At 45.9% G+C, this 24,494-nt stretch overlaps 2 protein-coding genes across 2 annotated transcripts in view; both read left to right on the plus strand.

The window, feature by feature from the left end:
- Window positions 1-273: 273 nt before the first annotated feature.
- ARL5A (ADP ribosylation factor like GTPase 5A) lies at window positions 274-10,834 on the plus strand. The gene is made up of 6 exons (XM_008634986.2): window positions 274-364; window positions 1,438-1,498; window positions 3,668-3,815; window positions 4,779-4,862; window positions 6,666-6,817; window positions 7,499-10,834. Exons 1-6 carry the CDS (start codon window positions 307-309, stop codon window positions 7,545-7,547), a joined length of 552 nt encoding a protein of 183 aa, XP_008633208.2. The 5' UTR covers window positions 274-306; the 3' UTR covers window positions 7,548-10,834.
- Window positions 10,835-19,316: 8,482 nt separating this feature from the next.
- The window catches only part of NEB (nebulin), a 108,688-nt gene continuing 103,510 nt past the window's right edge, over window positions 19,317-24,494 (plus strand). The window contains exon 1 of the mRNA XM_017736021.1: window positions 19,317-24,494. This exon is cut by the window's right edge and continues 113 nt beyond it. The gene's annotated coding sequence lies outside the window, so the exon portion shown is untranslated.

Consider the following 24,494-nt stretch of genomic DNA (forward strand, 5'->3'; position numbering starts at 1 on the left):
GGTGGCACTGGATGATCCTTAATTTCCTTTGCAACCCAAACCATTCCGGGATTCTGGGATTTTTTTCTCTTTACAGCAAGGTGTTCATGAGAGTTGTAACTTTAACTACAAAACACCTGCTGATACTCTTTTCATGTTTTTAAAGTCCTTGGAATTTGATTTTGAGTGAACCTCAGTACTCTCACACCTGCTCATTGAATGTCCCAGTTATGTCCCCGTTAATGCTTAGTGCAAATACAACAAAATATTTTTGTCTTGTAGCATCCAGCCCCACCTCAGACCTTCTGTTCCAACTGATTTCCTAAAATGCACTATGCTGGCAGCATCCCACCTGAAACAAAAGTTCCTAGTTATGTGGGGTCAGGTAAGCAGACACTTTTACAATATTGTGCAGTTATGCAAAGTTATTAAAGCTGGAATTTGTATTGGATGGCATGAAAGACAACTCTGCAAAACCACACAATATTGATAAAATCAAACCCAAGAAACCCCCCCTTACCTGACCCCTGTCCCTGCCCTCTCCTCTGGGATAGATCAACTTTGCTGGCAGGAATTGATCTCAGTGTCTGAAGCTTGGGCATGTTTATAATGGGTTTTTTTGCCCTTGAGGAACACAAGGAAGGAGGGGAGAAAACCCCTTCTCACCAAGCTTTTGCTTGACTGATCCTGCTTGGTTGTGCAAGTGGAAGTTGTGTAACAGAGCTGAGAGCTGGCTGTGCTCACCCCAACTGGAAATCATAAATTTGGATGTGCTTGACACCACCAGCCGTAGAGTTCCCAGTTGCTTTTGTGATGCACAGGAGAGGAGGTGCTGAAGGGAAACAAGAATTGTTTGGGGCATCGAGCTCCAAAATGTCAGAGGAGGGTTGTGGAGCACCTGGTGACTTGTCCAAGACCAAACGGGGTGAATGTGTCCTGTGAAATGTTGGAGAGTACATCTGTTCCCCAGGGGGAAAGGAGGGCACTGGGGGCACAGGGATCACACTGCAAACCAGCCTGGTTGGGGTTTTAACTGCTCTTTGCAAAGACATCGAGGTCTTGCCTGGGTAAGGGGAAAGTGAACATTTACCTTGTGGAGTTGAGAGCTGTTGTGGTTGAGGGGATGGAGTTTGATACAGGCTGCAAAACCCTGCAGAAGCTTGGGAGAGGATCCCAGCATGACATTGGCAGTGAGAGATGGAAAACATCCTCCTGAAATCTCTCAGGAATGGTTCCTGTGGAGGGGGATAAATTGCCAGTCCCTCCCCTGCTCAGAGCAGCACCTGCCCACCCAAACTTTCCGGGCTGGCCCACGAGCAGACGTGGCCATGGCACCTGGCGCTGGGCACTGTTGGCTCAGGAAACCAGCAGCAGACGTGGCACTAAGCTTGATCCAGACCCAGCTGCTGTCACGACAGCAGAGTGAGCTGTGACTTACCAGTGCTGTTTTCATTGCAGAGCACAAAGTGATCATTGTGGGCCTGGACAATGCAGGGAAAACGACCATTCTGTACCAATTGTAAGTAGGACCTGCGGGGACGTTCGGGGCATTCCCAGGTGTGTTACGTGTCCCTGGGTGGTTTTACTCAGAGCTTTCCAGGTGGCAGCAGGTGGCTGGAGTTTGGAAAGGGCTGTGCTGTGCCTGGTGGATAAATGAGGTTTTGTTCAGCGGGTTTTGGATCACATCACCTGCTGTTACCACGCACTCCCAGCCTCCCTTGGTGTCACGGCCTCGGCTCGTTGCCAGCCCCATAAAATATGATTGTAGTGAGTGTTGGCCACGGGACACCGTTGCAAAACTGATCCACGCCACAGATTTAAACAGCAGACAAATCATTCTGTGAGTGGCAAAGCGCCTCTGCCTGCCATGCCTTGTGTCCCCAGTGCCGAGAGTAATTTGGTGTCATTTGTGAAACGGGATGAAGGAGGGAGGCTGGTCCCAGCATGAACCCAGGCCAACATCTCCATGCTGTCCTGCACATTCTGCCTTCAACAGCAGCATTGATTTGTGTTTGCCTTGCGTTAACCTTGCTCCTGGTTTACATGGAGCCTGAGTGAGCTTCATATCTCAGTTCCTCAGCTGCAGTTTGATAAGAGGGTACCAATCTGTCCACAGGCTCAGAAGCTGCTGGGTGGCACAGGCAGCTCAAGGTCTGTTTGTGTTTGGGACAGATTGGCCTTTTCCCACGTGCAGTGCCGTGGCACTGAGGAGTGTTCCTGAGTCAGAAATAATTCCTGTTAAATGCTGTGGCCGTGCTGCTCCAATCCCACATTTAAAATTGGCTGTCTGGAAGTGGTTGGGGTTTGTCACATTCCAGCCTGCTTTGCCTTTCCAAAACATTTCCAGCTGCTCGTGCCCTGCCTTGCTGCGGGGAGAGTGAAAGGATGAAGCTGATGGTGATTTTTAGAGGGAGTGAGAGATGTTAAAAGCGCAAACAGAACGAAGGGTATTTCTTAACTGGGAACTGCTGCAGGCAAGGGCTGTCCTTGGTGCTTTTTAATCCACTTCCTCCACGAATGTCTCGCAGTTCTTCCCCTTATTTCTGCCGTTTCAGTGTTTCATTTTCACTCTCATACAGATCTCTGTATGTCTCCTTTTTCTTTGTACCCAGTTTAACTCCACAGGACTTTCCCAGCTCTCTTCTTGTTCTCCTGCTTGACTCCTCCTCGACCCTACCCCGTCTTTGCATATCCCATTTTTCCTCTTCCAGGCACTTCCTTTTCTCCCATTCTCATACTCAGCTCTCCCTGCACTGGCCTGGGATTGCTTTTCAGAACGCTGCACCATCCTTTTATCTCCTCTCTGTGTCCTCTTCAGGAAATATTCCAGCACCATTACGAGTCTCAAATTGCTGTCACTGTAACTAAAAGCTCTGCTGGAACTTCAAAAAAGTTCATACAAAATGAAAACTGTATCAAGGTGATCAGAAGAAAAAATAATTAAGTTCTTTTGAACACAGTTGGTTTGCCTTGGAGCTACTGTTTAATTTTTTTTGCCTGTTACAGTAGAGTTTAAATAGTCTGAACTTCAGGAGAATCCAGAGCACACATTTGGTTGTTTGATGTGAAACTGGTAGTCTTAGAGACAAAGTCACACTCAGTATCTGTAAACAATCTGTTTGAAATACTTAATGGCTGCATTTGTCTGCAAAAAGTTGTGTATTGGTCTGTGCTGAGGGGAGGAGGAGGTTGGACATAAAGCATTGTGAAGAAAATCTGGTTTTAGTGGCCTGCCCTGGAAGGAGAACAGCAGGGTGGAGTGGGTGAAGTGTTTCTAGTGGAGCTGGAGGATGAGTTGTTTTCCTGAAACTTCGGAAATCTTGTGGCTTAACCACATTCTTGATGCAAAACAGCAGCTCTGTCCCATGTGAGCCAAAATGGGCCTGGAGAGAGAAGAGCTGAGTGCTCCCAACAGCTTCTGAAGTGAGAATTCTCTCAGCTTCATGATTTAATTAATTATAACACAGTTTGTTCACGAGTGCTCTCTTAGCTCCATAATTTGATTATGATATAGTTCACGGAGTCCTTCTTATTGCTGTTTTTATTTACGTTTCTGCACCTTCCACCATCAAACCTTGTCTCTGCTGCACAGGGAGCGTTTGCTGAGGCTCTCCCACTGGGAATACCCACCAGGTGTAGTCTCATGGGTCATTGTGGGTGACTGTCCCTGTCCCTGTTCCCTGTGCAGCTCCATGAACGAGGTGGTTCACACCTCTCCCACCATCGGGAGCAACGTGGAGGAGATCGTGGTGAACAACACGCGCTTCCTGATGTGGGACATCGGGGGCCAGGAGTCCCTGCGCTCCTCCTGGAACACCTACTACACCAACACCGAGGTGAGGTGCCTTGGAAAACTGCTGGGCAGGGGTTTGGGGCTGGGCTTTCTGACTCTGCTCATCTGGGAATTGCAGACCCCCCTTGTTGTCTCCATGGTCGCTCTCTTCACAGTGGGTCCTCCAAGACCTGTCTGACCCCTCAGGAGTAAGGACAGCCCCAAAGTTTTCATCCAAAACTTTGGCAGCTCTGTTTGACAAGCTCCAGTCATCACCAACTTAAACACCCCCAAGAGTTTTCAGAACTCTTTAGAGGTGAAGTTGCAGCACACACACAGACATATGTATATTAAAAAAAAAGTAAATTTTATCAAGCAACAGCTTGATAAAAATAATGCTTTAAATCAAGGTTTCCTGTGTCTTATCAAATACAGTTTAAATGCAATTATTTTATTTATATTATATAAATTGTATTTATGTTCTTTATGGGTAAATACAATTTGTGCAGTAATTACCTTTGTTCTCCAGTTCACCCCTACAAGGTGCTGGGATCCCTTAAAGGTCTTCTCCAGCCTAAATGAAGCTGGGAGTGTGTTCTGGGAGTTTGGAGCTTCAGGGCTTTTTTAATCCCTTGCAAATACCTATTTGCATGTTATTTCTTGAACTAGACAAAGACACTTTGCACTTTGTTTTTAGGGCTGCAACAAATTATTTGAGGAATCTGTGTGGTGCCTCAGTTATACCAAGCAAAGAACAAAACCAGATCTGGGATTACAGAGAATTTCCTTGCTTTCGATGTGAATTTTTCCCTGAAAAATGGAGAACAGAAAGTCAAGAGTTGAGTCAGAGCTGCCTTTGTACCCAAACCGCAGCACAAGCTGCGAATAACCCCAGGCCTATGGGATGTCACACTGGGGCTGGGGGGAGGGTTTGGGGCAGGGATGGCGTTTGATAATCCAGCTGGATAATGGGGTGGGAGTGGGACCAGCAGGAGTTTCTCTGCCTAATAACTCTCCCTTTTTGCAGTTTGTGATAATTGTGGTGGACAGCACAGACAGAGAGAGAATTTCTGTGACTAAAGAAGAGCTGTATAAAATGTTAGCACATGAGGTGAGTGCACCCTGTGTCTTTAATATTTATTGAATATTTGTTTTAATTATCTGGCTGATACATGCTAAGGGAGGCAGATTTACACCCTGAACTACCTTGTCCCTGCTGCACTGTCTTCTGTGAAACTCCCAGTAAAGCTGTTGATTAATACTAAATTACAGAAGTAGCTTATCAGAGTGCTCCAGTGAAACAGCAGTTGGGACCTGTCAGTGACATCTGTGGGTTTTGTGCTTCAATCCATGTTAATATCTGAATTAGAGCCTTTAAAACCCCGTGGTTTCCTGCAGTAGCTCATTAATTATTTTTGATATCTTTATGGTTGCCTGAGGTTTTGTGTTTTACAACCTCAATAATGTGTGTTGGAGCACCCAGCTCTAAAACTGAAGGAACTTCAGCCCATGGCTGGAGCAGCCACTGCTCTGTGGATATTTGGAATTCCAGAGTTGAAATGGCTAAATTGTAAAGACCCCCTTTAAACCTGAGCCCTGGGTCAGGTCTAAACCTGAGCTGGGCTGATGTAAAAGCCAGGCAGCACCTGTGGCATGACCTGAATGCAAACTGGATCAGGGTGTGTGAGCTGACGCTGAGCTTCCAAATTTAAGTATCTGAATAAAAAAATGTGCATAAAAACGATGGCATTATAGCCCAAAATATTACAGCTATATTTAACCTATAGCCACAGTTTGGGAGACTGTAGGATGGGCAGAGCCTGCCTATGGATTTCCTTTGAGGAAAACCAAGGGCTTTGCATAGGATCTTTCAAGTTTTAATTCTTTTTCGTGGGTGGTTTTTTTTTTGCTTGTTTGGTTGGTTGGTTTCGTTTTTTTGTTTATTTGTTTGTTTTTTTTAATGTTTAACTTAAATTGTGTTTAATAAAGTAAATTCTTAAAGAGCAGGTCAGGCTGTGGAGTGTTAAATGTGGCATGGGGGGACTGGCGCTGCTGTCCAGGATTAGGATTTCAGAGCTGGACTCTTCAGGCTGTTGCAGCCACTGAACGAAACCTGCATCTTCTGTTTTGGAATCTCTAAAGGAAGACGAAGGTGTTAACGAGCTGATTTTGCCACAGGGAAGGTCTGGAATTGCAGGCAGAACGGAGCCGATTTGGGAGCCCCTTGCAGTGAATGTGCCCATTGTTGGCCGGCAGGATGTTCCCAGGCTCCCTCTCCAGACCTGGCTGTGACGTTGGGAGAGAGCAGCAATGAAAGTCAAATATTGATTTAAAATAGCTTTTCTTTGCTCCTTGAAAGTCTTTTCTTTCTCCTAACCGGTTCCATTGAGTTTCTGTTAAGGCAAAATTGAGTTGTCCAGCTCAGTTCCAGCTATTTTCTGGAGCAGTCGATTATTTGGGAATTAATTTTGCTGCTTGTAAACACGAATGTGCCTGATCAGGCAGTTCAGTGCCTGAGCTGGCTTGGCTTCCCGGAAACACCTTTTTGCTTTCTAAGGGAAAGGTTTTCAATAATATACCCCTGCCCTGATGTAATTCCAAGGAATTTGAGGTAAAATAAGCTTCTCCCTGGAGTCACTGTTCCCAAATTGTCAGTGCTGCTCAGGGACATGGGTACACAGGGCTCTAATCCTCGTGGAGCACAGCAAAACATGGTCCTGGGTTTTTAACTTCTCATCCATGGCAAAAATTGGCCGTTTGGTGTGCTGGATCAGAGGATTTCCTGCAGTTCCTGTCAGCCTGCAGCAATTTGTTCTGGAGGATTGTTGGCTGGGGCTCTGGGTTCTCTGCTTTGGTATCCCATCGTTTGCCTCCAGGGGATGCTTTGTCATTATCTGCTCTTCTTTCTCCCTAGGACTTGAAAAAAGCAGGATTGCTGATCTTTGCTAACAAGCAGGATGTGAAGGAGTGCATGACAGTAGCTGAAATCTCCCAGTTCCTGAAGCTGACTTCGATTAAGGATCACCAGTGGCACATTCAGGCCTGCTGTGCTCTCACTGGAGAGGGGTAAGAGGGACTTGTGTCCACAGGAGGGGAATCTGGAATTACTCTGGGGGTTTTATTGTGATAATTTGGGTTTAACACACATTCTTCCCCTGTTCATAATAGTGACAGAATCCCAGAAGGGTTTGGGTTGGAAAAGACCTTAAAATCATCCCATCCATGCCATGGCAGGGACACCTCCCACTATCCCAGGTTGTTCCAAGCCCTGTCCAGCCTGGCCTTGGACACTTCCAGGGATCCAGGGGCAGCCACAGCTGCTCTGGGCACCCTGTGCCAGGGCCTCGCCACTTAAAAATCTTGACACTTACAAGATCTTTGGCCTCAGAACACACTGATTTAGGATCAGCATGATCTGAAACACAACTTTTATGTCAAATCCACAGGGTCACCTCACAGAGATGAAACTTGGTATGATTTAGGCTTAATGAGGGTGGAGTGGGGGCAAACTGAAACCTGTTCTGGTTTATTAAGAATAATCCTAATTAGAGAGAACTTCATGTGTTGAAGAGCTGGGATTGAATTCTCTCACCACAGATGAGCTAGGAAGTGCCGTGCAGGGAGTGAAGAGTTTTCAGAAACGATTTAGAGTTCTTGGGAAGAATTTCAATCGATGCTGTGAAGTTACCTTTGGAGTTACCCTGAGAAGTGCCTGCATTCCCTAAACATTCTCTCTTGTGTTCCCAGACTGTGCCAAGGCCTGGAGTGGATGATGTCCCGGCTGAAGATCAGATGATTTTTAATGACCTCTTTGCACAGACATTGCTTCAGCAGAGCTGTACCAGTGGCAGAATGGTGGGGTGGATGTATTTATACTGAACTGATTGCAACTGTATTTTCTACATAGCTGCACACACACACACACACACACACGGACGGGAATTGGGAGCAGGCACAAGAGCAAAGGTGCACTTTGGGCTCCGGTTTGGTTCGGGTTCCTCGGAGGATGTGTTCAAAGCTGTGACCAATCTTCTTTTCAAGCTGCCCCTCAGAACAGTCCAGCCTTGGGCGTGGGGAGGATGAAGCACGAGGAAGGAGCTTTTAATTCAGAATTTTATTATCCCGTTGTAGCCCTCTCTAGTGGAAGTTGTTGGCTTCATTATTCCAGCGAGCGAATCACCGGCGTAGGTATTGACTCTCCAGTATTTTCAAGGTTGCTAATGTTACAAATGCAAAACTCTTTTCCTGTATGTGTACTGTACATATTTGTGTATATTTATACCTCAGTCCTAGGTTAATTGCAATCTGCTCAGACCAGTGTAAAGCTGCATCAGTATGTTGGCAGTAGTACTGCTCTGTGACACGGCCACGTCCCCGTGTCACCAGTCCTGTCCCTCTGTGTCCATACAGCTGTAACGTCAATCACACATTGGGTCTCCAACACCTGATAAACAAACTCTCTCTTCAGCCCATTGCTTGTTTTTCCACATGATTTTTTCGTTAGGGAGGAGGCTGGAATGGATTGGGGCACACGGATTGAGCTTGGAATTCCAGTGTTGGCAAATGTTACAAATTTGCCAAACAGTTTCAAATGCAATGGATTTTCCTCTTTTTATTGTGGTCATCATTGAGTTAGGTGATGCTGCAGGTCCTGCCCTCTGCTCTCCTTCTCTGCTGTGCTGGTTGATTCAAGTCTGGCAGAAGTACCTTTAGCTGTCAAAAAGGGAAAAGTATCTTTTTTTTTCTTAACCAAAAAAGAGGCACAAAAGTATGAAAGTCCCACTGGAATCGGACAAGTCAGACTCTAATGAAGCGTTTTTCAGAGGAAAAACTCCCTTTGCTTCATAAAATGTGCAGATATTAAAATGTGCAGATATATCAATATGCAGTGGAGGGGGCTGGATGGGGACAAACCAGATGACACTACTTGAAAAGCTCCAAGTGACCCACACGAGTTCCAGGGCAGAACTTCTTGAAAGCAGAACTCCCTTGCATGGTCCCCAAGCAGTGTGAAAACACTAGGATCACCTTTCCCTGCTGCAGCACCTGCTGGGATGGCTGTCCCAGGCAGAAGGGGATGAGAATTCCCACTTCAGAGGATCCAGGCAGTTGGGATTGCAGTGGGATGGTTCGAAGTGTCAGGCTCTTCTGTAGGAGATGCATTGGGAGTTCAGCAAAATCAAACAAAACTGCTGAGAATGTTCTTCCCTTTCTCAGTCCCTGCGTCTGGTAAGGATGGAAAAAGCATTTAAAAGACATTTTAAAGCTTAGTTTGAACTTCCTAAGGTGCTTCTCTTTGGTTCTGGGATAATCTGGTCAGCTCCTGCCTTCCCACCCGCCTGCCTCCCTGGGAGGACAAGAATCCCGGGGAAAGGAGGGGAGGCAGTCTCAAAGTCTGTATTTAACAAAGGCAGGTAAAGAATTTAACTTTTTAATCTATTTTTGGTATCTCCAATGCTCCCTGGCTGGGGGATCTGCTGTCTTTGTTAAACATTAAGGTGTACATGCATTTATCTCTAGTGCATGCACATAGATCTTGGTATTTAACTGGTGTATTGCAAAATGTATCAATGTTTGAAGAATTAACAATTTAATGCAAAGACTCTCTCAGTTTCTCTGACAGTATCTACAAGCAACGAGCTCTGTGCACACTTGCATATGAAATGGAATTGTACATTTTCTAGTCTAAAAAAACAAAAAAAGAAAAAGCAGACTTGCTTCTAAACCCAAGTGTTTGGTTTTTGAGTCTTATGTCTTCCCTGGGCTGAATCCACACAGGCTGGGTGAGCTGGGGCTTGGTTGGTAAGAAAAGGAGTTGTTGCTGTTCATGGTGGAGCAGTGCTGGGATTTCTGCTGCTTGGCCATACATTTGTAGGAGTTCTCTGTCAGATGATGCAGGTGTGGTGGCTGCTGCATGTGTGGGCTGTGTTGCAAGCAGATACTCTGTGTTTACACATGAGTTAAGTTGGTTTTACTCTTTTCCTCCCCATGCCACTTTCCCCTTGCCGTGGCCTCTGAGGTTCACCTTGTCTTGGTTTCCCCAGTGGCCACAGGGCCCAGCAGGGCCTGGGAGTGACTGCACACCTCAGGACTGGCTGTCAAACAGGATTTTCTGTACCTTGAGGGGTTTATAATGCAAAAATTCAATTGTTTTCTATGTGTTGGTCAGTGAACAACCCAGTGTTAGCCTGACTGCAAACATGTCGTGGGTGACTGTGAGCTTTCTGTGTATTTTATGGTTTTGAGGGCAAGTGTAACCAGAATTCAGTGGTGGCTGATGTTTCCTGACACGTTGTGGTGTTGTCCAGGGCTTTTGGGTTTTAAATGCTGATTTTTGAGTCTGTGGGGATGGTGGGGTTTGTCATCAGAGGTGACAATTCCAGACTCACCTGGAATAGTTGCTGTGATTGATTTCAGAGTGATGGATTCCAGACTCTCACCTGGTCATGGTTGCTGTGATCAGTTCCAGACTCTCACCTGGTCATGGTTGCTGTGATGGTGCTTTGAAGTGCACGTGTGTGAACTTAGAAATGTTTTAAATTTAGTCACTGAGAAGAGCAGCCAAACTTTTGATCTCTCGACCCCTTTGTGTTTTGTGGAAGTGCTCCTTGTTGACAGCTTTTTTTCTTTTCCCTGTAGGGCAATTCCCATTTTTCTCCCAGCTCTGTCCATAGAAAAGCCAGGGAACTTTGCATCAGTGCTGCTTCCACTTGGGGATTGTTGGGCAGGGATTGTTTTACCCTGAGCCATGACCTTGGTGTGTGATGCTGTTGTTTCAGCCTCGGGGTTCTGCTGCCTTGGCTTCCAGCTGAAGCTCAAGGTTTGCCTTTGTTCTCCATGAAATTCATTCTTAGGAAAAGGGAGGGGCCTTCAAAATGGTTATTGAAGTTGTGCTGCAAAATGGCATTTTAGTAGCAAAAAAAAGGGTCATATATCAATAATCTGATACTTCAAATGTTTCTTTTGGTTTAGCAGATCATCAGTTTGGTAGTTCATCTCTGGAATATGCTGCCTCTGGCATCTGGGAATGATACAGGTCTTTAATTGTGAGGAGAGGTGGGAAATAAACTTGGAGAATATGAACAGCTTCATTTTTTAATATTTTTTTCTTTTAGAGAGGCTGAGTGGCTGCGCTGCTGAGTGTGGTGTAGGTGTGAATGGTAAATGCACCTGACAGGCACCTTCCACATCTCTGCAGCTCAAGTGCCTAAAACTCATTCCATAATCAGCTTTATTTCCCATGCTACAATTCCCATTCCCTTAAAATAGAGATAGATATCTATAAAAGCCTCTCAGTGCGTGGAAATGAGTGGGTTTTCCCCTCCCTACACCCGGGTTTTAACAGGATTTGTGATAAATTTGTTACAGTTCTCCTACCCCTGCCATTCCAAGCACTTTTCCATTTATAAGGCACCACCCAGGTTGCTTTGGGACAGGAAATACTGAATTTGTCCTTGTGTCAGGGTGGTTGGCTGGGATTCCTGTCAAGGGACTGTGTTTAAATAACTCAGTTCAGGAATCCTTGGCCTTGGAAAGCTCCTGGTGGCAGCTGTTCCTTCCTCACTGGCTGGTGGAACATGAAGTTTGTCACTGTCAGACTAATTGGGTCTGAAAAGTTGTTTTCAGCTAATTGAGATGAATGTGCTGAGCAGCCTTGGAGTGCTGCATCCCTGGGCAGGAATGATCAGTGGCACCAAGAGTGGCACCGAGGAAGGAAAACGTCTTTGCACGCGTGTGGTAAGTCCAGATGTGACCTGGTTATAAATCCAGATGTGGCTTGACTATAATGTTGCAGTGAATACATTAAATGGCCCAAAATGATGCATTATAGGGGGGTGATGCTGTATCTCTTCATATGTGAGAATCATGAGCAGGAATTCTCACCTTGCCTTAAGAGGGCCTTACCAGTGAATTTTTATATTGTAGCTTTATCCACAGTGGAGTCACTTTACCTCCCTGAACCTTTTAAGCCAGATTTTGGGTGAGTAAGGACAGAGCCAGGTGGGGTTTTTAAGCTTTTCCTATTTGTAAATGTACAAAACTCGGCTGAGACTGGATGAAGCCAGAAAATGCTGCTTTACCTGGAAGGCTGGGAATCCTCCCTTGGACGTGTTGAGCTCAGTGTTCTCCTTGTCTAAATACTTCCTGCAGGGAACACCGGGGAGGGACCAAGAAAAGCTGGATTCTGTGGAGAGGTTAAAAATTAACAAAACCAGCTCAGCCTGGGGTGGGGGCCGAGCGCCTGTGTGGGTAACGAGGTGCGGGGCTGGAGTGTGTGACAGAGGAACGGGAGCAGCCCCAGCGTCGCTGTGTCCGCCTCGCGTGGCCGGGGATGTTCCAGCGCCCTCAGCTCCCGGAGCGGCCGCAGCGCTCGGCCTGGAGGAGCCGCTCCGAGCCGGGCTCGGCTCTCCGGAGCTGCCGCGGCATCGACCGCGCTGGCCTCAGAGCCTGCCAAGGCCTGGCTGTCCATTCCAGCCTCCAGCACCACCTGCAATTCCTTGGGTACAAACTGAGATGGCTCTGCCGAGGCTGTAGCGTTGCCTGTCTGTTGTTTACAAAGGGGAGGAACATCCGCGTGCGTCCGCAGCAATCCCTGGAGCGGGGTCCGGTTTCCTCTGATCGCTTGGACTTTGTACTTCTCTCTCTACAGACTTTGTCATCTTCCTTTCAAAGAAATGCAGCCAGGACGTGGCTAATGCTGAGGCTGCAATAAAATTTCATTCCAGAGTGTTATAAAATTATGGCTTCCAATTAATGCCAAGCCTTGGGAGGGCTGGCAGTTCCCAGCTGGAGCACTCCTGTGTCTGCACTCAGGCATGGGTATTAAAGTCATTTAGCCAAAACATTTTATAGAGCTATTTATTATAAGATAGGAAAACCGGGACTCTATTAGGCAACTTTTTTTCCTAAAATTGGATCAGAGCATTCCTTGAATTGTTTTGCCTTTGCTACTTTCTGTCTTTTAAACTCTGGTTTTCATGCAGCTGAAGGGAACTCATTCCGTTCTCTTAATTCTTGTTGAAGTGGAACAAACACAAATTTGAGCTGGAACGGGGCTGGGGAGCTCTGTATCATATTTATGCATTTACAGATTGTGTCAGAATTGATAATTCTTTAAAACCTACCAGTATTTATGATTTTTAGTTGAAAGCACTTGTCAAGATGTGCCTGTTTGCATTAAACTTTGTGTCTGAGTTGCAGTGAAAGGTTTCTAGCAAATACGTGATTTCTGACCTGGTTTTTGGGGCTGTTTAGGTGTTTTGGGGGTGAAATGTGCTGTTCTGCCCAGCCAGTGATGGGGGTTTGCTTGGGGAGGTTGGGTGGGGCAAGTTTGGTGATAAGTCTGCACTGGTTGGTGTCAAGAATGGGAATTAAAATGACAGTGAAATGTTCTTTTCCTGTAGGAAATGCTGATCTCCAGGGACGTGCCCCTCTTCCATACCCACGTATCACACACAGGTACCTGGGAGTGCTGGGGGGCTACAGGAAACTTCTTATAAAGCAAAAGAGATGGAGCCAAAGCTGGGTTAGGAGATGAAATTCCCAGTTTTGTATTCATGGACTGGACGTGGCATTCAGTGCTCTGGTCTGCGTGCCAAAGGGGGGGTAAGGCACAGGTTGGGCTCTGTGACCTTGGAGGGCTTTTCCAACCTGGGTGATCCCAGGGTTGTGTAAAGGGCTGTTCTGCTCAGCTCTGCAGCCCCACCAGCCCTGGGCCTGGGTGGGAATCTGGGGCTCCTTGGGTCCCTTCCAGCTGCAGTAGCTGTATCTGTGGGGTGATCCCATGGAATAACCTCCCTGTTAAGTAACGCACAGGCGGATGGAGTTCTCGGAGTTCTGAGGAATAAGGAATTGCAGCAAACCCCCTGTTAGGATGGTGTAGCAGATGCCAAAATGCCTTTCCACATTCCTTATCCTTCCACCTCCTCTTTTAGCTGTGCTGGCTGGAGCTGTTTCCTTTGGGATACGCTTTTCCCAGCGGGGTGGGCTTTGGCTCCAGCTGCTCCCTGGTCTTGCTGCTGTGGTTGCCCCTGGATCCCTGGAAGTGTCCCAGGCCAGGCTGGACAGGGCTTGGAGCAGCCTGGGACAGTGAAAAGTGTCCCTGCCATGGCAGGGGGTTGGAATTAAATAATCTTTAAGGTTCCTTCCAACCCAGACCAGTCTGGGATTCCATGATTCTCCTGGGATGTATATGTGGCAGGTGAAGGAATGCTGAGCTGCCTTAAAGCCAGGTCTTTTCCTACCTTTTCCTCTTAACTCAGTTATTCCTTGACTTTGATATAACTGCTGAAAACGGCTTTTAGTTTTCCTTGGAATCCAGTTAAATATAAGGTGATTAAAAAAAGAAGCCACCATTATCACACATTATTATTTAGCCCAGGGTTCCTCTGAACTGTGCATTCCTTAGGCCTTTACACCTGGTGTCTGGAACTGTAAATAAGCTTTTTAACAGAAAATGTTACTTTTGGGCTCTTTTTCTCGAGTGTATAAAAGTTAAGACTGCTGAGTTCTCCTTCATCATTGTTTTTTTTAATTAATACATTTTAAATTAATTAAATAATTAATACTTCCTTGATGCTATTACCACTTGTTAAATTACAGGTTGTGTCACTACTCTCTTGTTGCACAGTCTGCATTGAGTTATTCTGAATATGTTTTTATTATCATATGGGGATGAAATAGGTGCAAAGCTACAGAATAGTCAACAATATTGACAATAAACAGAGTTAATTCTTGTCAATAATTTTTCAGTTCTGGCTTGGTTTTTGCCTTCATTCTTCAGAACTGGAAGGCTTTTTTCTTCTTCAAATATATATTTGTGTGTATATATCTATGTAGGCAATTCGTGGGGTCATGTAAAGAGACGCAGATTTCTTTAGGAACAATGAAAATTGTCTAAATTTTTGTACAGAAATAAAGATTTAGTGTAAATGTTGAAGAGTTCTGAGGAAGAGCCTTGTGCTGTGGGATCCTCAGATGTTGTGTTCTTACCTGTGTGTTTGGCTTTAAAACCTGAGTTATGGGGTGGAAATCAGAGCTGTGTAAGCAACAAATAAACCAAACTGTCTGTATGGAGTTGGCCAGGGAATTTCTTGGAGAGCCAGCGTGCCTGGGATGCCAAAGGTGCTGCAGTGAACTGGTGAATGGAGGAAAGTCCTGAACTTTGCTTGATGTGCAAATCTTCCTGAGAAATCCCAATGTCTGAATTGTCCTGCAGGGATGGGGACTCCACCACTGCCCTGGGCAGCTGGGCCAGGGCTGGACCACCCTGTCCATGAAGAAATTTTCCCTAATATCTGATTTAAGCCTCCCCTGGCACAGCTTGGGGCTGTTTCCTTCCACACTCTCCCTTGTTCCCTGGGAGCAGATCCTGAGCCCCACCTGGCTCCAAACTCCTTTCAGGTAAGCTGTAGATAAGAATAAGATCCCCCCTGAGCTTCCTTTTCTCCAGGATAAAATCCTGGAGTGCTGACAGAGTTCTCCATCAGTGTGGGCTATTCCTTAGGGAGGATAGAAACAGGGAGGAACAGGCCCCTCTTTGTCATCCTGTGGACAAGAGCAGCCTGAATCCAGGCACAACAATTTTTCCACCACGTGCTGAGACCATTAATTCCTGGTGTTTTTAAGAGAACGTTGGGATAATGCAAAAATTGTGCATATTGATAAGTTAGGTCTCTTTTAACTGAGGTGAGGTGGGAAAATCCCATTCTTGCAGGATTTTCCTGCCAGGAGCAGCAGCAACCACAGTTCCATGCTGAGCCCAGTGAAGGAATGACAGGGTGGCTGCAGCAGGGAGAGGGGGAAGGTGTTGGAGGGTATCTGGGCTTCAGCTAATTTGAGATTTACAATGAAACCTTATTTCTGCTTTTTGGAAAGCAAGAGGCCCCTCAGGATTTTGACCATTGGGGTTTTCTCCCCTTTCCTCCTCACAGCCCTGTGGAAGAGAGAGCCCAGCTCTGAGGCCGAGTCACTTTGCCAGAAGGTGTCTCTGCCTGGCAGTGACATGGAATCTGTGATGTGGCAGCGATTTAGGGAGGCAAAGTGTATTGTTGCTTTATTTCCTGGTGGTGGGCACAGCTTTGCCGAGGGCACTGTGGTCCCTTCCCACACCATGGCAGATGGCAGGGCCGATATTCCTGGGATACGGCACAGTCGGACCCATCTGCATCCCAAACAAGTGATGGCGAGACTGGAGCTGCTCCAGGAAGGTTATAATTATCTCCACTTCCCTGCCAGTCCAACCTGGATCCAAAGCTGGAATTACTGTCTGTTTCTGGGCACAGAGAGTGGCTGGAGACTCGGTGTTCCCATCCTGCCAGCACTTCCCAAAGATGCTGGGAAGGATTCTTGAAGTATCCTGTGCAGGGCCAGGAGCTGGATTTGGTGATCCCTGTCAGTCCCTTCCAGAGCAGGATTTGAAGCTCTATGAATCTGTGATTTCTTGCTCCAGTTCCCCCTCAGGCTGCTCCCTTCCAGGGAGGCCAGATGGGGGCAGGATCCTCCTTTTTATTAGCAAATACTTCAAATGAAAAAGTTTTATTTAAGGGAGTTTTGCTATATCCAAGGGAATGAAATTCTTTCAGCCTGTGTAGCCACCAAAAGAAATCCCCTGCCCCCCTCCTTTGCTGCAGTACCGCAATCACTTGTGTGGGGCTTGGGGAAGTAGTTGTCATAGAACTGCTGGTTAACAAGGTAAACAAGAGAAAACTCTGTATGTGGAGCAAGGAATCACAGAATCATTAGGGTTGGAAAAACCCTCTAAGATCATTGAGTCCAACTGTTCCCCAGCACTGCCAAGGCCACCACTGACCCATGTGCCCACCTGCCACATCCACAGGGCTTTTAAAGCCTTCTGGGGCCAGGGACTCCACCACTGCCTGGGCTGGACAGCCCTTTCCATGAAGAAATTTTCCCCAGTATCCAGCCTGACCCTCCCCTGGCACAGCTTGAGGTTGTTTTCTCATCTTGTTCCTCCCCTGCTGTGGGATTTTCCCTGTCCATCTCTCCCGTGGCAGTTGTGTTTTTGCAGACCATCATCCTTCCTCTAAACCATCAGCTGAGTGTGCTGCTAAACCTCACTCACCTCTGAGCCCGAATAAACGTGATGGAGTAATTTAATGATCTGTTTCACAGACCAGTAACCCCCTAAAGTTAGTGGTTATCTCTTATCTCTTAGCTTTTATCACAGGCACAGCAATTCCGTGCTGTTTCACTGGGCTCCTGCCATGCCTAGGACAGTCTATCTTTAGCCTTGCCTTACTCTATCCTGTTTCTGCTTTTTAAAAATTCCTCCTTCAGTAACTTTGCCGTTGCTGTGTTTTCTGGTATTTCTCCACGGTGGAGGGATGGGTTGTTTTTACACAGAAGGTTTTGCTGGCTTTCAACAGCAGGGAACTTGTGTCATTATAGGAACAACTCCATTCAAACCTGAAAATGATTTACTTGATTTGCAGTGTCACAGCCAAAAAAATTAAATACACAAAAATATTTGTCCCATGTTTGTTGCTCAGAAATCTGTGGATTAACAACACTTCTGCAAGAGTTAGATGGGGTTTTTAATCTTTACTGTGCTTTTTCAGCCAAGATATTCTTCTCCAGCACTGAAAAGGTTCAATGTGGTGTAACCTGTGTTAGATCAACGCTGAATTTTCAGGTTGTGAAGGGAATTATTGCATTAAACCCTCCCATCCTTCAGCAGCCCTGATGAGCAGACACTGAGGATGTGCTCCAGATCTGTCACAAGATGCTGCCACATGGAAGGTGAGTTGTCTCCTTCCCTGGAAACCAGTGTGTCCATGAGCATCTCACTCCTGGCATCCGTGGGGTGATGGACTTGCTGAAGGCTGCAGTGCTCGGGGCATCTCTGCCACAGCCAGAGGAACTGTGCAGCTGCTTCTGTCCCTCCACCATCATTATCTCGCTTTATAAAAAGCCCCATGAAGTCATCAGGAGTTCAGCCTCCTGTGGAATGGTTCTCAAAGAAATGAGCTGAAAGTCTGCCAGGCTCTTGGAAATTAATACTGTTTAATGAAGAAAGTTTTCTTCCCTCTTGATCCCTTATTGCAGAGAAAAAGTACATTAAGAAGCCCGGATTCTTGTGTGGACAGATGAAGGAGACAAAGGTGGAAAGATCTGTGTGTGGGACTGGGTGAGGCTGTGCACAGCTGTGTGTGGGACTGAGGAGGGACTGGGGGGCACCTCCAGCCTTTCTGGTGTGAAGGTGAGGGCAGGACCACGGCTCTCCTTAGCAAAGGTCTAGAGATAAGCACAGACTTGTGGAATCCCAGAATGGTTTGGGTTGGAAGGGGCCTAAAGATAATCAGGCTGCTCCAAGCCCCATCCAGCTTCGCCTTGGACACTTCCAGGGATCCAGGGGCAGCCCCAGCTGCTCTGGGCACCCTGTGCCAGGGCCTCCCCACCCTCCCAGCCAGGAATTCCTTCCCAATATCCCATCCAGCCCTGCCCTCTGGCAGGGGGGAGCCATTCCCTGTGTCCTGTCCCTCCATGCCTTGTCCCCAGTCCCTCTCCAGCTCTCCTGGAGCCCCTCTAGGCCCTGGAAGGGGCTCTGAGGTCTCCCTGCAGCTTCTGTTCTCCAGGCTGGACACCCCCAGCTCTCCCAGCCCAGCTCCAGCTTTCCCTGGTGTGAGTTATTCAGGTAAGATCCCCATTCATGTCACTGGTGGAGCATCAGTGGGATCCGTTCAGTTTGCAGGAGTTTCTGCTGGCTCAGGAGCTCCTGCAGGTTACCCCACTGAGGATGCCTCCTAGGAGAGCATGGCCCAGTGCTAAGTCAGTTAGGGGAGGTAATTTGTGATGTTATCATTCCTTATTGTGATTAAATGCCCCTTTATTGATGCAGTAATGAAGCAGGTTTTATTGTCTGGAGCTGCTGCAGAGCAGTGGGAGCCCAGCAGATTCCTTGTGGCTGCTCAGGGCTGTTAATAATAGCGCAGAGAAGAATTACTCCTGGTGGCTGTTGTGCTGGTGACCTAAGTGCTGTGTTAGTGACCTTTCACAGAGCATTCTGCCCCTGGGAACTGCTGCTGCAGAGTATTCCTGGCCATGGCCAGCGAGCAGTCTTAATATTTTATGGACTGCTGCAGGTTTTATTTCAGGATATGAGATACCACTCCAGCAATGCCAGTCAGGAATGTGAAGCACGTTGCCTTTTCTCCTCTCATTCTATAGTCAGAGGTGTTCTAACCTTTCATATAAATATGTTCCTTTTAAATGAGAAAAGAGAAAGAGAAATTGAAAGAAAAAACAAGTCTCAGACACAGGTTTCAGTTTGCTAAAGGCCGTGACATTGGACATGTGACTCTGGTCCATTGCTTGGTCAGCATCCTTCAGGGTGAGGAGACTGAAGGTGCATGGATTGTCTATCAGGGGGAGGATTTGGTTATTCTGGAATTTTTTTAGTAGATTTCTTGAGCTTTGATCTAAATCTCAACCTTTTACAGCAGCTTCTGTGATCTATGGGCAATTCTTGTCACAGCCCATGAATTGCACATTTGATTTGCCATTGACTGTGGGAAACAGGGTGCAGTATAGGGGAGGGAGAGGGATCGAGAGGTAGTGAGGATCATGATGCCATTTCACTGGAAGCTCCACAAATGAACCCTGCACTAATTGGAAAATCCTTGGAATGGGGAAGACTGATAGTAACTTTCCTTCTTTTGCCCAAGGAGAAAAAAGGTGCAAAGGACTCAATCACATTTTTACGTCAATCACACCTTTGTATTCAGAGTTTGCTCCCTCTTGGGAAGAAAGCATGTCCTTGGTGAAAAAAAGGCATGGAGGCCTAGGGAGTAAATATTGGATTTCTTCCCTTTTCTCACACAGGGCACAAACATCTTTCAGCAGTATCAGGGCAATGGTTGAACTGGAAAAGGCAGCAGAGGCGATTGCAGAATGAAGGTGATGCTCTGATCACGGTTTCAAAGGGACTGTTCAGCCCTGTCCTTTCATCCCAGAGGATTTACAGCAGGGAATGCCTCTGTGTTGTAGCTGTGCTAATCCATCCCTTTGTTGGTGGCTGTTGGGGTGATGTGGAAAGTTGGCAGGGCTGTGCAATGCCACGTGAAACCTTCCTGCTGCCAAGCTTTGTTAGAAATGTGAAGACCTATGAAATGATCTGAGTGTGCTCTGGGATAGAAATGAACCTGGCCTGGGTTATGGATTCTCAATAAATTGTTTCAGCTCAGTTCCATAAGAAACAACAACTCTGCTCTAAATTCCCTGCAAGGAGTTCAGTGAGAAGCCAGGGTAAGGATGCAGGATATGGAAACCAATAGGTTTGAAAAATCCAAGGCAAAATTAAACTGGCACGTTGTGAGAAAACTGGAATGTGCCCTCATGGCAGCAGCACTTTGGGTGCTGGGGTGGGACAGCCGTGTGCAGGCACCTGAGAGGGAGCACCAAGAAGGAATTGTATTTCCTCAACAATAACCCACCCTGGGAAGGGGAGAGCACCATCAGTGCAGTGCAATAAACCAGGCTGCTCCCAGCCCCGTCCAAGCTGGCCTTGGCACTCCCATGGATGGGACAATCCTAAATAGATCAATCTGCTTATACAGTAACATCTCTCGCTGTAGTTGCTGTAACGATTTGCAAAATGGGGCTAATAATGAAAAAGTTTGTCTCTAAAAGATAAAAAACCTGTGTTATTTTACTGCAGAGTAGTGAAGCAGAGACTTGTCCAAAGGGACAAGTGTGGGAGACTGTCGGGTAAGAGCTGAAACTCTGGCTGCCCATCAGGGCTTTTCATTGGCATTTACAGCTGATACTTGTACCTCTGTTCTAAAAATATAAAAGTTTATTTGTCTTATAAATAGCAAGAAGAAGAAAAGATTTGAGGAGAACCTCACCTTCCTTTCCTAGTTTATAGTAACTTATATTATTGTTCCAAAATCTGAGTATGTTGAGTTGGGTGCTGTATCTCAGCTTCCCCCATCAGCTCCCAAATCTGATCAATACAATCAGAGCTGGCTTTGAATTCTTGAGAAGATTTGCCTTTGCTGTATCTTCTTTCTGCTGAGCACCCGTGTCTAAGACCTTGTGGCTGTCTTGGGAACATTAGTAGGGGAGATAAATTAGGCTGTTTGACATCATCTTGTTGATAAATATTTTCTTTTAGGATTCTCAAAGGCCCTAAGTAAAGAACAGGGGAGGCTGTGACAGATGCTGTCATGTGAGGAGAACTCTCCTTGTGCCAATGGCCCCAGTGAATATCTTGTGTCGATATACAGGATCTTTTACACCCTGATTTTATATCTTCACTGTTGGGGGGGTTAAATATTAACCTAATTTTTTGTTTCTATAACCCGCTGGAGGTGCATTTGTTCACGTGATTTCTCTTTGCTTTCTCAAATCTCGTCACGAAAAAGATTCACAAATTGTTGTTCTTCTTTTCAGTTTGGGTTTGTTTGGAATATTTTGGCCCCTTTGAATCTTCTTTTGATTCAGTGTTTGAAACATTCTGGTGGGACACTTTCAATACTAAAAACTTTGCACCTATACCCAAACAATTTGATCAGTGATGCCACAGTTCCTCCTCTGTCCAGGAACACTGAGAAGCATGAAGTGAATTTTTGGTTTCATACCAATATTCCTTTATTCCTCCTCTTCCAGCAAAGTCTTTTTGAGTCACAGCAGCACAGTGAGTGGTTGGTTTACACACCACACAGCCACTACCTTGTGCTGCTACTCAGCCCATCAGCATCAAAAAATAAACCTGAAAGTAAGACACTGCAGGTGATCTACTCACAGCACTTTGATTCACTGCCTCCAAGTATATTATTTGTTATGATCTAATACTTTCTACTAATACTTTGAGAAAGAGGATGAGTGGCACTGAAGTAAAAGTGGAATTCTTGTTAGAGCATGTATCCTTTCCTAAAAACTTTTTGTTTGTAAGCCAAAACCAGATCCCTGACAAGGCCTGTGCTCCCAGCCTGGTTTCATGCAAAAGAAAAAAGCTGTAAAAAGGGAGGGATCCGAGGAATAATTGTATATTTAACTTGAAGACAATCCTTTGCATTTGTCTAACCAAGCCTTTCATTTCATATTTTTTTTGTAAAAATGCCCTCCACAGTATTTCCATACATTAAACCAAAAGGTGCTGAGCAGAGGAGCCTTGCAGTGGGGAATGGTGAATGAAGAATGAGAAGGAACTCACTGGTGGTAGTTTAAAAATAGACACAAATGTGGCACAAATATGTATTTAAATGTCCTTTTCCAATGATACAATGCTTGTTAAGGCCAGGTGCTCTATTGGTTACGTCAGGAGGTTAAATATAGCACCTGGGATGTCAGGACATTTATCCATCATGCCCTGAGTGGCTCCTGTTGGATGAGCAGGACTGATGGAACTCAATATTTAAATAAGTTAAGGACAAGAAAATATTTTAAGCTTTGAATTTTTGTGGTTGAAATGCAAAACAACATCTTTTTCTGCCCAAGTACTTCTGCAGTGTTCTGGCTTTCGTTCAGAGCTGCTGGCCATGTGCTCGTTTATGTGCCGTGGATAAATCTGGCCTGGTGTGTTAACCTGGGTCAGAGCTGCCAGGCTCCACCTAGGGCACAGTTAATGCTTTTCAAATATTTGTCCCCCAGAAAGTCAAGTTCATATTCTCACAACAAAGTCAAAAGCTGGGCTTGATGATCTTGGAGGTCTTTTACAGCCTTAATGATTCCATGGTTTTATGAATATTCCATCAGAAATCAGAGTCAGACATAAATTTCCACAACAAAGCAATAAAAAAAAGGAATTAATATTAACCACTGGCATTCCTTTTACCTCATACATGTTTGGAACAGGGAGGTTTGGAATCCCCATTCCTGGAGGTGTCCAAGGGAGGCCTGGACATGGCCCTCAATGCTCTGGGCTGGTGACAAGGTGGGCATCGGGCACAGCTTGGACTTGATGGGGTGGGAGGGCTTTTCCAGCCTCAGGGATCCCGGGATTCTCCTTGCCCATGCAATGGCAATAGTTTTGTCAGAGCTGTTCCTTGAGATTTGGAGCTGAAGGAGCAAAGCAGCAAAATGCAGGAATTGAAATATTTTCTCAAGTGACCCAAGAGCACCCTCCTCCCCTTTTTGTACTCTGATGCCAGAACAAAAATCTTATGTTCAGCCTAACTTCTCATTTCATCAATAATCCTTTTGGCTCTTAGCCCCCTTCTGTAATCTCCATGGGTTATTCCATGCTTTTTCCAGCCCTGACCTGTGCTGCTGAAGTTGTGCCATGTTTCACACCAAAGACAGCTGCATTTCAGCAGCAGAAAAAGCGGTGCTGGTGTCTTGTGTGTAATTTTAACTTTGTTTAGTGTCTTTCTAAATAAGATATATCGAACAGCAATGTAAAATGGTCTGAAGATGATGTTCTAGTAATGCAGGGCTTGCAGAGTATCACTGAGGGAGAAATTGTTTGCAGGAACTTCCAAGATCGAGCTGGAAATGACAATAATGAATTACAAGTTCAATAAGGAAAGTTGGCCCTTGACTCCATTAAGGTTTGTTATTGATAATGAAGATGTTACATTTTGCATCTAATCTACTGAGAAGCAGCACTTGGGAGGAAAATGAGCCTGTGAGTTATTTCTGGAATGCACACACAGAGGATCTGGATCAGAGAGCAGCAGGTTACGCTGAGGTTGCTCTCGAGAGACTCCACCAACATGCTGTGTTAATTTCTGGACAATTTCAAAAGACGTTAAGAAACTGAAACAAACAGAAATCAGATTAAAAGGGGAAGGACTGCCTAGTAAAGCAAAATGTAGAGTAATTGAAAGTGGCTTGCCCAAAGAAGAAAGGGAGGGGTCTGCAGCTCTGGGCAGAGTATAAAATACTTGGCAGTAGTGAATGAGATACGATATTTCATCTGGATATAAATATGAATTTCTGGAAAGAGTTAAGGAAAAAGGTGCCTCTCAAGGACCCCTGACAATAATTTATTGAATTATGTGATCTAGCATGTGAAAAGGGATCAGTGTTGATACTGGCTTTTGAATGCACCTCCCTGAAGAACCAAAGTCAACTCTGTCAGTCGAGTGATCACCTCAGAAGTCACATCTGTTATCATCACCCTGGTTCTACTCCATACATCACGGCGTTCTTGACCTTCCAAAATACCAGGATTGCTCCCCTGTCCCTTAATCTGTTTATCAACTCTTCTTAGACTCCCTTCACCAGGCATGTTGGCTCTTTGTTGGGTTCCCTCCTTGCAAACCGTCACTTTTCACATGTTCCTGGGTCTGCGTGTTCTGCTACCGAACATTTTAAAAGTGACAAAAATACTGACACCTGCTTTGCATCAAGGTGAAAAAGCACTTCAGGTGTACTTATGGGTGAAATTAAAGACATCTTTATACTAAAAATTTAGTCTGCAGTGTGGAGTCCTCAAGTTCAGAGATTCTTGAATTTGGATGGTGGTTATTCAGGGACATTATAGGAATGGAATTGCCTCCATCAGTTGAAATTCAATGTTATTATCAACTCTGATAATGTTTTTTCCATTGGAGCTCTCCCTTGGGTTTGCCTGGGGCTCCATCTCAGCCAAGCCCTGGTGAGGTCCAGCCAAGCTCTGGTGTGTTCTGGGTTTCCTGAGGAGCACAGAGGTGCCCAGCTCCCTTTCCCTGATGTTGCTGAGAACAGGTGGCCTCCTCAGGGGTCACCGAGTATATTTAGGGATGAAACTCGAGCGGGCTGGGGCCACATTTGCTGTGTGGGCCACACACGTCAT

This window comes from Corvus brachyrhynchos, unplaced genomic scaffold, assembly GCF_000691975.1.
Source record: "Corvus brachyrhynchos isolate BGI_N302 unplaced genomic scaffold, ASM69197v1 scaffold45, whole genome shotgun sequence".
NCBI lineage: Eukaryota > Metazoa > Chordata > Aves > Passeriformes > Corvidae > Corvus > Corvus brachyrhynchos.

Excerpts from the sequence above, each read along its gene's own strand:
- ARL5A (XM_008634986.2), top strand. The coding sequence starts at position 307 with ATGCACTATGCTGGCAGCATCCCACCTGAAACAAAAGTTCCTAGTTAT. Across the intron at positions 1,499-3,667 it reads ACGACCATTCTGTACCAATT|CTCCATGAACGAGGTGGTTC; the intron begins GTAAGTAGGACC and ends TTCCCTGTGCAG. Across the intron at positions 3,816-4,778 it reads CCTACTACACCAACACCGAG|TTTGTGATAATTGTGGTGGA; the intron begins GTGAGGTGCCTT and ends CCCTTTTTGCAG.